A 15989-nucleotide genomic window follows, 5' to 3' on the forward strand; every position below is an offset into this window, starting at 1 on the left:
GAAGAATCATCATCTCGGCCATTACCTTGGTAAAGACCCGAGGTGCCGTGGACAATCCGAACGGCAGCGTCTGAAACTGATAGTGACAGTTCTGTACGACGAACCTGAGGTACCCCTGGTGTGAGGGGTAAATTGGAACGTGGAGATACGCATCCTTGATGTCCAAGGATACCATAAAGTCCCCTTCTTCCAGGTTCGCTATCACTGCTCTGAGTGACTCCATCTTGAACTTGAACTTCTTTATGTACAGGTTCAAGGATTTCAGATTTAGGATAGGTCTTACCGAGCCATCCGGCTTCGGTACCACAAATAGAGTGGAATAATACCCCTTTCCTTGTTGTAAAAGGGGTACCTTGACTATCACCTGCTGAGAGTACAGCTTGTGAATGGCTTCCAAGACCGTCACCCTGTCGGAGGGGGACGTTGGTAAAGCAGACTTCAGGAAACGGCGAGGTGGATCCGTCTCTAGTTCCAACCTGTACCCCTGAGATATTATCTGCAGGATCCAGGGATCTACCTGCGAGTGAGCCCACTGGGCGCTGCCCACCGCCCCCGAGTCCGCTTGAGAAGCCCCAGCGTCATGCTGAGGCTTTTGTAGAAGCGGGGGAGGGCTTCTGTTCCTGGGAAGGAGCTGCCTGTTGCTGTCTCTTCCCCCTTCCTCTGCCTCGTGGCAGATATGAATATCCCTTTGCTCTCTTGTTTTTAAAGGAACGAAAGGGCTGCGGTTGAAAAGTCGGTGTCTTTTTCTGTTGGGGAGTGACTTGAGGTAAAAAGGTGGATTTCCCGGCTGTAGCCGTGGCCACCAAATCCGATAGACCGACACCAAATAACTCCTCCCCTTTATACGGCAAAACTTCCATATGCCGTTTTGAGTCCGCATCGCCTGACCACTGTTGCGTCCATAAACTTCTTCTGGCCGAAATGGACATAGCACTTACCCGTGATGCCAGTGTGCAGATATCCCTCTGTGCATCACGCATATAAAGAAATGCATCCTTTATTTGCTCTAAAGACAGTAAAACATTGTCCCTATCCAGGGTATCAATATTTTCAATCAGGGACTCTGACCAAGCTACCCCAGCACTGCACATCCAGGCTGTCGCTATAGCTGGTCGTAGTATAACACCTGTATGTGTGTATATACTTTTTTGGATATTTTCCATCCTCCTATCTGCTGGATCTTTAAGTGCGGCCGTCTCAGGAGAGGGTAACGCCACTTGTTTTGATAAGCGTGTGAGCGCCTTGTCCACCCTAGGAGGTGTTTCCCAGCGCGCCCTAACCTCTGGCGGGAAAGGGTATAAAGCCAATAACTTCTTTGAAATTAGCATTTTTTTATCGGGGGCAACCCACGCTTCATCACACACCTCATTTAATTCATCTGATTCAGGAAAAACTATAGGTAGTTTTTTCACACCCCACATGATACCCTGTTTTGTGGTACCTGTAGTATCAGCAATATGTAACGCCTCCTTCATTGCCAAAATCATATAACGTGTGGCCCTACTGGAAAATACGGTTGATTCGTCACCGTCGCCACTGGAATCAGTGCCTGTGTCTGGGTCTGTGTCGACCGACTGAGGCAAAGGGCGTTTTACAGCCCCTGACGGTGTTTGAGGCGCCTGGACAGGCACTAATTGATTGTCCGGCCGTCTCATGTCATCAAACGACTGCTTTAGCGTGTTGACACTATCACGTAATTCCATAAATAAAGGCATCCATTCTGGTGTCGACCCCCTAGGAGGTGACATCCCCATATTTGGCAATTGCTCCGCCTCCACACCAATATCGTCCTCATACATGTCGACACACACGTACCGACACACAGCAGACACACAGGGAATGCTCTTAACGAAGACAGGACCCCACTAGCCCTTTGGGGAGACAGAGGGAGAGTTTGCCAGCACACACCAAAAGCGCTATATATGACAGGGATAGCCTTATAATAAGTGCTCCCTGTATAGCTGCTTTAATAATATAGTTTTGCCACAATTTTGCCCCCCCTCTCTTGTTTTACCCTGTTTCTGTAGTGCAGTGCAGGGGAGAGCCTGGGAGCCTTCCTGACCAGCGGAGCTGTGTGAGGAAAATGGCGCTGTGTGCTGAGGAGATAGGCCCCGCCCCTTTTTCGGCGGGCTCGTCTCCCGCTCTTTAGTGGATTCTGGCAGGGGTTAAATATCTCCATATAGCCCCCGGAGGCTATATGTGAGGTATTTTTAGCCAAAAAAGGTTTTCATTTGCCTCCCAGGGCGCCCCCCTCCCAGCGCCCTGCACCCTCAGTGACTGCCGTGTGAAGTGTGCTGAGAGGAAAATGGCGCACAGCTGCAGTGCTGTGCGCTACCTTAAGAAGACTGAGGAGTCTTCTGCCGCCGATTCTGGACCTCTTCTCGTTTCAGCATCTGCAAGGGGGCCGGCGGCGAGGCTCCGGTGACCATCCAGGCTGTACCTGTGATCGTCCCTCTGGAGCTAATGTCCAGTAGCCAAGAAGCCAATCCATCCTGCACGCAGGTGAGTTCACTTCTTCTCCCCTAAGTCCCTCGTGGCAGTGATCCTGTTGCCAGCAGGACTCACTGTAAAATAAAAAACCTAAGCTAAACTTTTCTAAGCAGCTCTTTAGGAGAGCCACCTAGATTGCACCCTTCTCGGCCGGGCACAAAAATCTAACTGAGGCTTGGAGGAGGGTCATGGGGGGAGGAGCCAGTACACACCACCTGATCGTAAAGCTTTACTTTTTGTGCCCTGTCTCCTGCGGAGCCGCTATTCCCCATGGTCCTTTCAGGAACCCCAGCATCCACTAGGACGATAGAGAAAATAGGTTTACATTGCCTCCCAGGGCGCCCCCCTCCCAGCGCCCTGCACCCTCAGTGACTGCCGTGTGAAGTGTGCTGAGAGCAATGGCGCACAGCTGCAGTGCTGTGCGCTACCTTAAGAAGACTGAGGAGTCTTCTGCCGCCGATTCTGGACCTTCTTCTCTTTTCAGCATCTGCAAGGGGGCCGGCGGCGAGGCTCCGGTGACCATCCAGGCTGTACCTGTGATCGTCCCTCTGGAGCTAATGTCCAGTAGCCAAAGAAGCCAATCCATCCTGCACGCAGGTGAGTTCACTTCTTCTCCCCTAAGTCCCTCGTTGCAGTGATCCTGTTGCCAGCAGGACTCACTGTAAAATAAAAAACCTAAGCTAAACTTTTCTAAGCAGCTCTTTAGGAGAGCCACCTAGATTGCACCCTTCTCGGCCGGGCACAAAAATCTAACTGAGGCTTGGAGGAGGGTCATAGGGGGAGGAGCCAGTGCACACCACCTGATCCTAAAGCTTTACTTTTTGTGCCCTGTCTCCTGCGGAGCCGCTATTCCCCATGGTCCTTTCAGGAACCCCAGCATCCACTAGGACGATAGAGAAAATAGACTTAGTAGCAATACGCAGTGTCAAAATGCAACAACAAAAGCAACTAAGGTGTAGGCATGCATAAAACGGGGAATGGAGGCAAGGGATGAGAGTGTAATCCTGCTACTGTATAAATCATTGGTGCAGCCGCACCTGTAATATTGTGTACAGTTCTGGGCACCACACTATAAAAAAGATATCTTCGAACTCGAAAGGGTTCAGAGGCGAGCGACCAAACTGGTTAAGGTGTTAGAGGCACTGAATTGTGAGGAAAGACTAACAAGGTTAGATTTACACTGGAAATGAGGAGGCTGAGAGGGGACATTATTAACATTTATAAATACATTAAGGGACAATACAAGGACTTATCAGACGATCAGTTTATAAAAATTAAAAAAAAAAACGCTACACAGGACACGAAGACACCCCCTGAGGTTAGAAGAATTAATTTTCATACACAACGGAGGAAAGGGTTCTTCACAGTAAGAACAATAAAGATCTGGAATTCCCTACCAGAGGAGGTAGTAATGGTGGACTCACTAAATAAGTTCAAAAATGGATTAGATAAATTCCTAACTGATAGAAATATTCAAGGCTACAGCAGCTAAGTGATTTGTAATTTAAAATACAGGTTGAACTCGATGGACATCTTGTCTTTTTTCAACCTTACAAACTATGTAACTATGATCGCCAGTGCATATGGAATTTTCTCACCATCCCGTTACTGACCGGCGATCCCCGTTGCTGCGGTCCGTCGCGCCTGCGCATTGCGGTGCATACGCAATGCACACCTGATCGCAGCCTGTGAGAACACACACAGCAGCGATCAGGTCTGAATCGGCCCCTATGACATGCTACACCTCTCGAGGTAGCTCAGTTGTACTTGTGTCATATGGCATAAAGATGCTAGGTGTATGAAGAAAATCTGTAGTACAGGTTGAGTATCCCTTATCCAAAATGCTTGGGACCAGAGGTATTTTGGATATCGGATTTTTCCGTTTTTTGGAATAATTGCATACCATAATGAGATATCATGGTGATGGGACCCAAGTCTAAGCACAGAATGCATTTATGTTACATATACACCTTATACACACAGCCTGAAGGTAATTTTAACCAATATTTTTTATAACTTTGTGCAATACATAAAGTGTGTCTACATTCACACAAATCATGTATGTTTCATATACACCTTCTACACACAGCCTGAAGGCCATTTAATACAATATTATTAATAACTTTGTGTATTAAACAAAGTTTGTGTACATTGAGCCATCAAAAAACAAAGGTTTCACTATCTCACTCTCACTCAAAAAAGTCCGTATTTCGGAATATTCCGTATTTCGGAATATTTGGATATGGGATACTCAACCTGTACTAGGATAATCACCCTGACCAATAGACTGATCCATAACTGAAAATAACAGTCTGATTTGCAACTGACAACATGTAAACAGTACACTTAGAGTGAGATAGGGAAAGGGCGCTGCGAAACACTTGTGGCGCCCTATTAATAAAATGTAGTAATAATAATACTAATAATAATAATAATAATAATAATAATAATAATAGCTTACAGTTTAGAAACATAAAATATTAGCATAGTTGCCCACAATAAATAGGTACAAGTTAATTTTTGTTCTGTGTTTTTAAAAGTGTTCAATGACTAAATAAATACAACTCTTCCCGGACTTAAGGTGCATACACACTTACTGATAAAATGAACGACGTCGCTCATTTTCTCCCTTTCTAAGCGACATTGTTCACTTTCTCGGCAAGTGTGTATGCCGGCGACGATGACCGATGCGTGGCACCGTGGGTCGTTAACGACCCTCAGTGTCGGCGGTGCATGCATGCTCAATCTGGACTGCCGTCCAGGAGGTGCATGCACGGCCCGGCCGTGGCGTCGCTGAGCGAAAGGGCCAGACCCAGGAAAGTTCCGGGTCCTGACGGAGTGTCACCATCTGCCCTAAGAGCATGTGCGGGTCAGCTCGCCCCCATATTCACCAAGATCTTCAACAAATCGCTGGAGCTACAGAAAGTCCCTGCCTGCCTCAAAAGGTCTACTATTGTCCCGGTCCCCAAGAAACCCTCTATCACGAATCTGAACGACTACAGGCCGATAACACTGACGTCTGTGGTCATGAAAACGTTAGAGCGTCTGGTTTTGAATCACCTGAAAACTGTGACTTGCCCCCAACTGGACCCCCTACAGTTCGCCTATCGATCGAATCGGTGTCGAGGATGCAGTCAACCTGGGCCTGCACTATATTCTACATAGACATTCACTGTACCTACACGAGGGTCCTGTTTGACGATTTCAGCTCGGCCTTCAATACAATAGTCCCCAGCATCCTCCACCCCAAATTACTTTGCCTAGGGGTCCCAGAAGCTACCCGTTCCTGGATAGTAGACTTCCTGACAGATAGAACACAGGTGGTGAAAGCGGGGGAATTCATCTCTCAAGCACGGTCGATTAGTACAGGGGCTCCTCAGGGCTGTATCCTGTCACCCCTGCTCTTCTCCCTGTACACAAATGACTGCACCTCAGAGCCGCCACCAGTAAAGATTATCAAATTCGCCGATGACACCACCATCCTCGGCCTCATCAAGGACAGGGACGAATCGGCCTGTAGAAGGAAAGTAGACCGGTTGTCCCAGTGGTGCACCTAGAACAACATTGCGCTCAACCCCCTCAAAACTGTCGAGATGATAGTGGACTTCAGAAAGAAGTCAGCTAGTGCACCTCCGCTAACGATTGCCGACAGTGTGGTATCGCTAGTGGACGCCTTCAAGTTTCTAGGGACCACAATCTCCCAGGACCTTAAATGGGGGTCCAACGCTGACGCCACTGTCGGGAAAGCACAGCAGAGGTTGTTCTTCCTCAGGCAACTAAGGAAGTTCAACATCCCACAGAAGCTTCTGCTCCTCTTCTACTCTGCGATTGTGAAGTCAGTACTGTGCTCCTCGATACTGGTATGGTACAGCTCCGCCAGCGCAAGGGACAGATACAGGCTCCAAAAGGTGGTCAGAACCGCAGAAAAGATTGGGGACGACCTTCTCTCAGTCCAGGACCTGTACCTGTCCAGAGCTAAAAAGCGGGCAACGAAGATACTAAAAGATCAGTTACACCCCGGCCACAGCATGTTTAACTTGCTTACTTCAGGCAGGCGTTACAGGGCTGTCCCCGCCAGTTCCACCAGAAGCCTCAAAAGTTTCTTTCACCAAGCGGTTGGCCTGCTGAACTCCTGAACATTGACTGACTAGACTACATGTAACTAACTTGTGTCCCTATGGTATGCCTATCTGTATGACTTTACTTGCCCCCCACCCGCCCACCTGCTTATCTGTTACCTACTTGGCTGTTGTATAGCAAACCGAAGACAAATTCCTAGTATACGCAAGTATACCTAGCCAATAAATCTGATTCTGATATGAACGGTCATATCGCTCAGTGTGTACGGCCGGCACACAACCTTATGAATATTTAAAAAGAATTATCAAAAATCAACATTACGATACTGCCAACTTTAAAGTTTGATGTATCGTAATGTTGACTCGCCCAAGTTTTGCATGACTTGGGCGAGTCCTCTTAGTTCCACTTAAGTGAAATGTTAATGCTAAAGTACTGTTGCCACAAAGCTGGAAGCCCATAATTCTTTACAAAATGTGTACTTCCAACTTTGTGGTAACAGCTGGCGAAGACCCTTTGCATCCATTGCCAAAGCGAAGTCCATCAATAAGTAGTTTGTGGATTTGGTATGGAAGAACTTGTCTGGCCTGCAAAGAGTCCTGATGTCAATGCTATCAAAATCCTTTGGGATGAATTACAAGAGCAACATGCAAACCAGGATTTATCACCTAATAACAAGGCCTAATCATAATATTGCTCTTCTGGCTACATGAATAGTTACAAACATGGTCCAATATATACAGATTATTTGTATATACAGCAGCGTAGGGGGGGAATACTTTATATTAATGCCCATGGCTTTTGAAATATGTGTAACAGGCACAAAATGTAATTCGAAATCATTAGAGAGAGACTTCGGTCAGCACATCACATAAAGAATGGGAATAACTATAAATTCATGGATTAACACATCACATACTTTTTCTTATGGTGATGATTCAGAGATGGACACTAAAATCTATTTTGTATGTTAATGCTGCAGGAGGCATCTGACGAAAAGGAGACACCTATTGCCGACATCACAGATTCAAGTGCTGCGTCCGAAGATACAGCATCAGATCACCATCGTCACAATCACTGCCCATCTGAGTAAGTCTAAGCTGACCGAGAATGGGTGTCAGAACTCCTCTGCCAGGGACTGGAAATCTCCGTGGGGAGATGGAGACCCTCACTTCAGCACTTGATTTAAGGAACACTGCCCACCCCCATACGACTGCAACCTGTCAATCAGTTTGCGGCTAGGTCCTGCGCATGTGCAGTCCACTCACCACTGCAGCTGTACACAAACCCATCGAGTTTGCATACAACACTGCATCAGGCTCCATATGGTAACTCATCAGTTATTTGTACCATATGACTTGGGGGTTTAAAAATACCTATCAATAGCTCCCACATTCTTTAAAGATAGACCTATTACATCAGGAATATATTTATTACTGTTATCAGGGGTGGAATGAGATTTGAATGCCTTTTTACAAGAACATGAATTGTGTATAGCCTAGAACTCACAACCTTGCTGCTACATCACTATATTGCTGCTATGTCTTTATATGATTTTTTAATCTGCATACGTAACTTTTGATATTGTGCTGGCTAAAATTACACTAGTACACATTAAAACACAGCACATAATAAAAGTATTGTAATGAATGATTCTCCTTACTACTTGCAAAGAAAACCAATTACCATCTCATAAATGTGTAATACATGAGAAAGACACAATTTGTATCAAGAACTCCAATCTGAATATGTGTCAGTTTCCACCAAATACTGCAGACATGCTGACAGCTATAGATTGACAACAAAAAAACAAAGACGGACATTGTCTGTGAATTCAATGTAATGGGGCTTTAAGCACATCTTTCTTATTCTGCTGTGTAGAAAACTAGTTTCAGTTTCAAAGAAATATTAGGTGGGATACATATCTACAGACAAAGCTGTATCACGTTTGATCACTTATGTGTCTATTTATTATACAGGGCTATAAACAAAGTCAATCTCCTGTTCCCAGAGTCATACATATTCACAAGTAGTAGTACGCTTGTTGTTGGATTATGATGGAATATAGATGCTGAATAAAGACTGCCCCAGCTTTGCAATACTGTGATGTGAGGTGAACATGCTTGTCTTACATCTGCAAAATAATATTACAAGATACAAAACAAGTATTCACAGAAACACAGTACAGAGATATGGAAAGGGATCTGCACATTGGAATCTGCTATATGACTATAAATATCAATGGCAAACAGAAAATTGTATTATATAAACAAAAGTAAAGACATTTCCCCATAGCGATATGAACATCAACTTACCAAGATCAAAATCGTACATACAATATGTCATCAAAATGTCATGAAGTAAAATCAATGCTGGATTATCTTGGCCTTCATAAAACTTGTTTGTTCGGTCTGTACGATTCACATCTTTTTCTAGCATGATGGATAAAGAAAATGACAATAAATATTTGAGAGGAAAGCTGCTAACTTAGAACAAACCCCTATCTACCAAACACAGAGTACTGGCATACTTAGATCCAGGAGCTTAGGATGACTGCTCTGCTAAAGGAATGCATAACAGGACACTTCAGATCATTCAAAAGGGCACTGCTGCTTTAAGTAGATTTGCAAAACTTTGTAAAACACAGATCAAATGTTCCAGTAATATCAGGTAGCTTAAATGGCAAAGTTAAATTTGGATAGTGATATGAGCTTATATGAAATGTGGGAAACAGCAAATTAAAAGGATCATAACAGGAAAAAGGGATAAATGTGAAATTGGAAAATTGCAAAGTATTTTACAAATAATTTTGGGAAATTAGCAGATTCTGAGTTTATATGCTATTTTCTATCCATATTTGAGCATAAGGACTTCAAGAGTTCGACCATCAACAAACCTTTACATAAATACAGCAGCACACAGACATTTTTCATTTAATAAAACATATATGCCTGGTTTATCAAGCCTTGGAGAGTGATAAAATGCACGGTGATAAAGTACCAACCAACCAGCTTCTAACTGCCATGTTACAGGCTGTGATTGAAAAATTACAGTTAGGAGCTGATTGGCTGGTACTTTATCACCGTGCAATTTATCACTCTCCAAAGCTTGATAAATCTGAGCTAAAGTATTCCGAATCCGTCTGCACCACTCACAGACAGGGGTGGGGCTTCATTAAGCCTGTTCTAAAACAACTGTAGTGAAGAAATGTAGACGGTTGCCACAGAACTTTAAGTGATGGGGACCTACGTACGGTGAGGAGTGTGTCCTCGTCAAGCACACTTGGCCTCTCGATTTGCATCACTATCTGATCATGCTCTTCATTCCATGCACCCTAATACTTTGTACTTCCATCTCTCCAAACCTATCCAATTCTCCACATCCCTCCCTAAACTTTTTTCTGTAAACTATAGAACCTTAGATCCATTTGTAACAAACTTGTATTGATCCATGATGGATGTATTTCAAAATCACTCAAGCTCCATGTCATTGGAGAAACATGGCTTACCTCAACCTACAAACATGCAAAACTGTGGTGTAGGTAATCCAATTTTTTCATACAGCACCTTCAGATTCCTACCCTGTAATACACCGTTCCTTTTGTGTTCCCTTGAAGTCTACAATACGCCTTTGTGTTTTTGTTATTTATTGGCAACCAGGTCCAGTTTCCCAGGCCCAAATTAAATCTTAACAAGAGATAAAGTGGAGATGGATAAAGAGTCATAAATGACCAGCCAATAAACTTCCTTACTGCCATGTCACAGGCTGTGTTTGAAAAATTACAGGAGCTGATTGGCTGGTCATTATCACTCTTTATCCATCTTCACTATCGGGGACATGTACTAAGCATTGATAAAATTGGCAACCAATCAGCATTGACGTAACATTTAGGGTAATACAGATGGTGTAATGGTTAGCATTACTGCCACACAGCACTGAGGTCATGGGTTTGATTCCCAACATGGCCCTAACTGTGCGAAGTTTGTATATTCTCCCCGTACTTGCGCGAGTTTCCTCCAGGTACTCCGGTTTCCTCCCAAATCCAAAAATAAGTAGGTTAATTGGCTCCCAACAATATTAACCCTAGTGTGAATGTGTGTGCATGTGATAGGGAATAAAGATTAAAAGATCCACTGGGCAGGGACTGATGTGAATGGGCAAATATGCTCTGTAAAAGCGCAGCGGAATGTGTGTGCGCTATATAAATAACTGGTAATAAATAATAAATAAATAAATAAACATTTATAATTTGCATACTATAAACATATACAGAGCAGCTGATTGGTTGCCATGGGCAACTTCTCCACTGGCTCACTTTTCCACTTTTATCACTGCTTAGTACATGTTCCCCAAATACTCTTGTTAAGGCTTAATACATTTGGCCCCACCAGTTCCTTAACAGCTTTTCTGACTAGATCACTTGAGCTGCTAACTCTCCTATTATGTGACATCAAAATTCTTATTCCCACTCTCACACTGTCGCTGCTGCCAATAGAAATGTGTACCTCCTTCTACTCTCACCCTCTTAGGCTGGGTACACACTAGGACTATCCTGGACTGTGGGTAATGGCATGACCGACTGAACGAGATGTCGGCTGGCCGTACACACTGAACTGTTTAGGGCAGCATAGCCTGCGCAAGTGGAAAAGAGAATGTGGAGCAGTAGGCCTGGAAAAAGAGGATTTTGGTACTTACCGATAAATCCATTTCTCTGAATCCTCTAGGGCAGGGGTTCTCAAACTCGGTCCTCAGGACCCCACACAGTGCATGTTTTGCAGGTAACCCAGCAAGTGCACAGGTGTATTAATTACTCACTGACACATTTTAAATGGTCCACAGGTGGAGCTAATTGTTTCACTTGTGATTCTGTGAGGAGACCTGCAAAACATGCACTGTGTGGGGTCCTGAGGACCGAGTTTGAGAACCTGTGCTCTAGGGGACACTGGAGTCTTATACAGTAGGGGTGTGAAGCTTGCAACCGGAGGTGTGGCACAATCTAAAAATTAGCATTGTCTGCACAGCCAGCTCCTCCCCCTTCACATCCCTCATCCCTCAGTTTGGAAAATTTGACCGAGAGAACAGGACATGATACTAGAGCACATGGCGAGGAACCGAACCGTACCATATATCAAACAGCATCCAAGAAACTGTTAACAGAAAAACTAACGCTGTTTGCACGAACTGTTTGAACAAGAACCTTGAACACAGCAGGTTGACAGCATTGAGGCGGGCGTCCAGTGTCCCCTAGAGGATTCAGAGAAATGGATTTATCGGTAAGTACCAAAATCCTCTTTTCTCTTTCATCCACTAGGGGACACTGGAGTCTTATACAGTAGGGGACATCCCAAAGTTATCCCCCAGGGAGGGAGTGCTGTCAGTGGCCTGCAAAACTAAACGTCCGAATTTAGAGCGTCCGGACGCCAGGGCATCAAACTTGTAAAATTTTGCGAATGTGTGGGCTGAGGACCACGTCGCCGCTCTGCAAAGTTGAGTAGTGAAAACACCTCTGACGGCCGTCCACGAGGCACCCACTGATCTGGTAGGAGCACCTGTCTGAACCGGAACCTGTTTGCTACAGGAAATATAAGCTTGCCAATGGCAAGTCGAATTCACTGTACGAAAACTGCGTAGATGCTGGCCAACCCGTCTTTGGCCCATCATAAAGAACAAACAATGGTCCGACATTCTGAAGGACGGCGTAACTTGTACTTATACCCGTAAAGCTCGGACCACATCCAAGGACACGTCCCCATCTGCGAGACCCCGGAAAGATGGGACCACAAGTGACTGGTTTACGTGAAACCCCGAAACAACCTTAAGAAGGAAACCTGTTCTTGCACGGAGTTCTGCTCTAACCCCATGAGACATTCAAAGGACTCTTACACGATAAGGCTCCCCAACTCAGAAAACCCGCCTGGCCGAAAACAAGGCAAGCAAGAACGTGACCTTCCAAAAGAGATAGATCAGGTCTGTTCTTGCCAACAACTCAAACGTTGGATATCTGAAAAATTCCAACCCAAATTTTTAAGTCCCATGGCGCATTTGTAGGACAAAAAGGGGGTTGTATCCTCAGAACCCCCTGTAAAAAAACTTGAACCTCTGGCAAGAATGCGAACTGCTTGTTGACATAGGATGGAGAGAGCCGAAATTTGAACGTTCAGAGAGCCCAGTCTCAGTCCTACATCTAGACCGGTCTGAAGGAATAGTAGAAGTCTGGATAAGTGGAAGTTCGCCGAATTCCACCCACGGTGTTGACACCAATCCATGTACCTCTTCCAAATCCTGTAGTAGTGCAGGGCTGTGACCGGCTTCCTAGCGGTAATCATCGTAGGAATGGCCGTTCTTGGTATCCCTCTGTTTCTTAAGATCCGGGTTACAATAACCACGCCGTTAAACGCAGCCTATGCAGGTCTGGGTGTTGGAACAGTCCCTGAGATAGCAGGTCCTCCCTTTGAGGTAATCGCCAAGGATCTTCCACTAGTAACCCTCGCAGGTCTGAGTACCAACTCCTGTGGGGCCAATCTGGTGCAATTAGAATTGCCCATACTCATTCTCGGTTAAACCGTTTCAGAACCCTGGGTATGAGTGGGAAAGGTGGAGAAATATAAACCCTCCTGTAACACCAAGGAAGTGTTAATGCGTCCACTCCTTCTGCTGCTGAATATCTTGTCCTGGACACAGATCTGGGAAGCTGATGGTTTCGCCGAGACGCCATTAGATCGACTAGAGGTAGACCCCATCTCCTCACCCCCCTGTCGAAAATCCGTGGATGTAGTCACTACTCTCCCGGATGCATGTCCTGGCGGCTGAGATCATTTGCTTCCCAGTTTTCCACACCTGGAATGAAACTTTGCCGAGAGGATGATGTTTCGCCCTTCTGCCCACAACAAGATCTTTGTGGCTTTCTTTAACGCCTTCCTGCTCTTTGTTCCTCCTTGATGGTTTATGTTAGCAGTCGTCGTGACATTGTCCGACTGTATCTTTAAGTGTTGACCCATGACTAGGTCTGCGGCTAAGAGAAGCGCATTGTAAACAGCTCTCAGTTCGAGAATGTATTTGGGCAGGCTGCCCTTCATGTTCTAAGCCCGCAATAACTGACTGGATTTATTCCATCCTGAATCTGCAAACCGTTAGGACTTTGTACCACTAGGACGGTATCCCAACCTCTGAGACTGGCGTCCGTTGTCAGGATCCTCCAATCCCAAATGCCGAACCTATTGCATGCTGCAAGATTCTTGTGCAACGACCACCGAATCAGTAGGTTCGTATGCGTGGTGGAAGTTGGATTCTTCGATGTAGAAGCCAGTGCGAATCTGCTCCCTGAGCAATGAGTGTCATCTGGAATGGTCGGGAATGAAGTCTGTCGTACCGGAGCGCTGTGAATGACGCCACCCTCTTCTCTAGAAGTGGCACACAGAGGTGTAGAGAAACCATCTGTGTCCTCAGTACCTGAGCCACTAACCTTTGTGGGTCCTGGATCTAGTGCTCTGGTAGGAATAGTCTCAATTGTATAGTGTCCAAGATGAGACAGAGGAATTGACTCCTTTGAGTTGGCATGAGGTTGGATTTCTGGAAGTTCACAATCCACCCATGTTGAATGAGAATTCGATGAGATGCTGAGCATCCTTTATCAGCTGTTTCTGTGAAGAGGTCTTGATCAGTAGATCGTCTTGATAAGGTATGATCGTGACCCCCAACTGTCTCAATCCTGTCATCACTATTGTTATGATCTTTATAAAGAGTCTTGGGGCTGATGATAGACCTAATGGCAGGGCCCTGATTCGGTAGTGATCCCACACCGGTGCAAATCTTAAGTAAGCTTGGTGAGGGGTCCGAATCGGAATATGAAGGTATTTTGCATTACCAAAAGTTTTGAATAAAATCCCGTTCCTCAGTGAGGATCAGGGACTGGCGACTTAAGCCTTTGTATGCAGGAGTCTTTGAATTTGCCTTCTGTAACGCTCCTGCTCGCAAAGGGCACCTTAGGCCCTCGCGTTTGTTAATAAACAGCCTGAGCGTACACTCTTCCAACTCTATCCTGTAACCCTGGGAAATATCTTGTTGACCCAGACGTCCCCAAGGTGGACCCCAGGTGAGCAGGGAGACCCTCATGTCATAGGTTTGTCCTGCTTTTGTGGTGTCGACTGTCTTCTGGCTAGGTACGACAGCGATCGAATGAACTTAAACACTGGTCCCGAGCAACCTCCACTAACGTGTGAAGTGGTGCTCGAGTAAGAAGTAGGTAGAAAGGTAGATTTCACTGTAGTTGCCTGCAAAATCCACTTGTCTAACTCCTAAAATAACATCTAACCCCCAAAATGGAATAGCCTCTACTCCTGGAATCGTAGACCACTACCCATTCTCTGAGCCATAAAATTCTTCTAGTGGAAATGGCCGAAACAGAGATGCGGGACGCTGTGTTACTAGCGACCCTTGAAGTCTGGCACATATAAGTCGCTGATTCTCGAATATGCTCCGCTGAGAAATTTCCTCCAGGCGACTTTCTTACGCCCAGCCCATGCTACAAATGTGCTGTTATAAAATGTGATTTTAATGCAGTGTACACCCTGCGACAGGACATATCCTTTAAGGCGGTCACGTTAGGCATAGGTGACATTTGTCAACGAGGAGAGGGATACGAATAAATCGAAAAACACTCTGGTTCCTTAACTCCTTACGTCAGGAAGTTTAGGATCTCCATAACCGCTTCTATAAGGGAATCTAAACTCCTGAACTAAGGCAGACTCAATTATCTCGCCCTTTCAACTATAAGACCCTCTTCCTCCTTCGTGTAAGATGGGGAGGGTTCCTTGAAACGCCTTGCTCACATTGCATAATGCTTGCGCAGGAGGGATTAAGTTAAATCAGAATACCTCCATGGTCTTTGATAATCTGATATTTCTTTTGAAATCTTTGGCGGAACCTTTCTCCAGTGTTGAGCGCCTTTAACTAAACAGGAAACGCATCCCGGGAGTCACCCAAACTAGCGCTGATCTTATTACAGTTTGTGCACACATAATAAGCTCTTGGTAAGTGCTTTTAACATTTGAAGCCGCACCCCATAGAGCGCTTCTCAGTGCTTTCCACCTTTATAATAGGAACAGAAAGACCGTAATGGGTGATGGATATTAAAGGTACACCGGATTCATCTAGCTGGATATTTTCTTTATATACTACAGATGAGTCCCTGGTTATCTCGACTAGTTTTCTGCGCATAGGCACAATATGACTTATTAGCATAAACCCTTCGGCTATTGTCTTCAAACAATACAGCAGGGGATTAAGTCATTACAGCAGTTAAATCCGACTGGCCAGTCTCAGTAATCCTATTAAAGGTCAAGGTAAATGTGGACCCATGCATAAAAAAAAATAAAGTAATAATAATAAGAAGAAGAATAATATCACCAGCCGTTGCCACCCTC

General features: G+C 45.2%; 1 protein-coding gene across 1 annotated transcript in view; it reads right to left on the reverse strand.

Annotated features, from left to right (window-relative positions):
- TBC1D15 (TBC1 domain family member 15) overlaps window positions 1–15989 on the reverse strand; it is a 353328-nt gene that overhangs the window by 89752 nt on the left and 247587 nt on the right. Inside the window, exon 11 of the mRNA XM_063927455.1 lies at window positions 8883–8999. Coding sequence (XP_063783525.1) covers window positions 8883–8999 — 117 coding nt within the window. The remainder of the gene's footprint in view (window positions 1–8882; window positions 9000–15989) is intronic.

This window comes from Pseudophryne corroboree, chromosome 6, assembly GCF_028390025.1.
Source record: "Pseudophryne corroboree isolate aPseCor3 chromosome 6, aPseCor3.hap2, whole genome shotgun sequence".
Taxonomy (NCBI): domain Eukaryota; kingdom Metazoa; phylum Chordata; class Amphibia; order Anura; family Myobatrachidae; genus Pseudophryne; species Pseudophryne corroboree.